The 1,546-nt window shown below is 39.1% G+C and overlaps 1 protein-coding gene across 1 annotated transcript in view; it reads left to right on the top strand.

The window, feature by feature from the left end:
- The first annotated feature begins 451 nt into the window (after window positions 1-451).
- LOC106110392 (protein aubergine-like) overlaps window positions 452-1,546 on the top strand; it is a 9,683-nt gene continuing 8,588 nt past the window's right edge. Inside the window, exons 1-2 of the mRNA XM_013292218.1 lie at window positions 452-464; window positions 748-859. Of these exons, the coding sequence (XP_013147672.1) occupies window positions 452-464; window positions 748-859 (125 nt within the window). The remainder of the gene's footprint in view (window positions 465-747; window positions 860-1,546) is intronic.

Below are 1,546 nucleotides of genomic sequence, written 5' to 3'. Positions count from 1 at the left end.
AGACCCCGACCTCATCTGCCCGCAGATGCTCGGTAGGGCATCCACCCGTCGCAGCGATCGCGGTGACCTCCCCCTACCTACCTACCCTATCCTTCCCTTAATCAATGGATCTATGACAGTGATAAAGCCCGCTTTAATGCAATAGAAAGAAGGCAAGCGTAAAGTGGAAGCAATTCTGCGTTTCGTCTTATCAGTGTGGTGCCGGAGGCCTAATTTTAGTCACTTTCCCTTTCTTTAACTTAAGAGTAAAAGGATGGGAAGGAAAAGCGGATTTGACGGTGCAGGAGACGATAGGAAGAGGCAATATCCTATTTATGTGCGTCTCTTCTTTCGTCGATTAACTGTAGGCAACGCATCTGTAATTGCGGATGTATATAGGCAGTGGTCACTTCGTCATTTTGGCGGATTCAGGTGGCCGCTTGCTCGTTTGCCTTACCTTATAGTATAAAAAATGGAGGTTGGACGTACATAAGGGGTATATATCCACTTCCTATGCGTCTCCACCGTCAAATCCACTTTCCCTTTCCCTCCGTTTCATTATCTCCCCTACCTTATTCTACTCCCGTAGAGCGCACCGGGTTTTCGTTCACTAAATAACTCTGTCATGCCTCGTCTCAGTTACACCCTAAATCATGTCACCTTTCACGCAATCTATTCATTTATTTCTACATCTATGCCTCTCTCTACAGGTGCACCACACAAATATTATATTGATCAGCAATATAACTAAAATGTTTTATTTCTCAGTGACAATACAACGCGACGGACAATCTGATTACGCGATGATTTGCGAGAAAGTCATCGCTAGGAAAAATCCCGCAATGATACTCTGCGTTTTGGCCAAAAACTCCGTAGAGAGGTTTGTTAATTTTGATTATATGTTTCGAGGTTTAAAACATAATAAATTAGCAATGACATTGGTAATTTCGTACCAAAGGAAACTATACAAATAAAATGTTCCATTGAATAAATTTATTTAAAGATCTTTTACTAGAAGCAGTCTACCATGCATCCTACCAAAGTTACATCACAATCTGTTGAATGGCTAAGAGAGCATTAATAAATGTCACTGTATAGTAAATTGTATAAATACAGCAAAACTTGAATTTAACTCACGGCACGACGTTGGTGGTTTGTGCAGACGCGATGACAGATGACAGATTAAAAAGCGGCCGCGACCGCTTCGATGAATGGACAAGAAGTTGTGTAAATGCTATCACTAGATGGCGTTGTAAGCAAACAGTCACTGATCTGTATAAATGGACAGGTTATAAGAAGTGGTTTGTGCCTATTTCATTTTATCGCTGGTGAGGATTGAATTAATAGATATATAATTAACTGTCTATCAAAATGCCTTTTGAAATAGAAACAAAAAGTATTTGTTTAGGTAAATTACTTTATGTTGATTGAACTTAAAAAATATAGTGTTATACATTTCGATACGAATGACTTTTTAAAAAATATGACAGTCGAGCGGTAATATGAGCAATACTGATGGATTATTATAAAACGAATACACTAAGTCAACTACGTAAAAGATATCGAA

This window comes from Papilio polytes, unplaced genomic scaffold (assembly GCF_000836215.1).
Source record: "Papilio polytes unplaced genomic scaffold, Ppol_1.0 DF820645.1, whole genome shotgun sequence".
Lineage (NCBI taxonomy): Eukaryota > Metazoa > Arthropoda > Insecta > Lepidoptera > Papilionidae > Papilio > Papilio polytes.
This window is presented reverse-complemented; position numbering and strand designations above follow the sequence as displayed.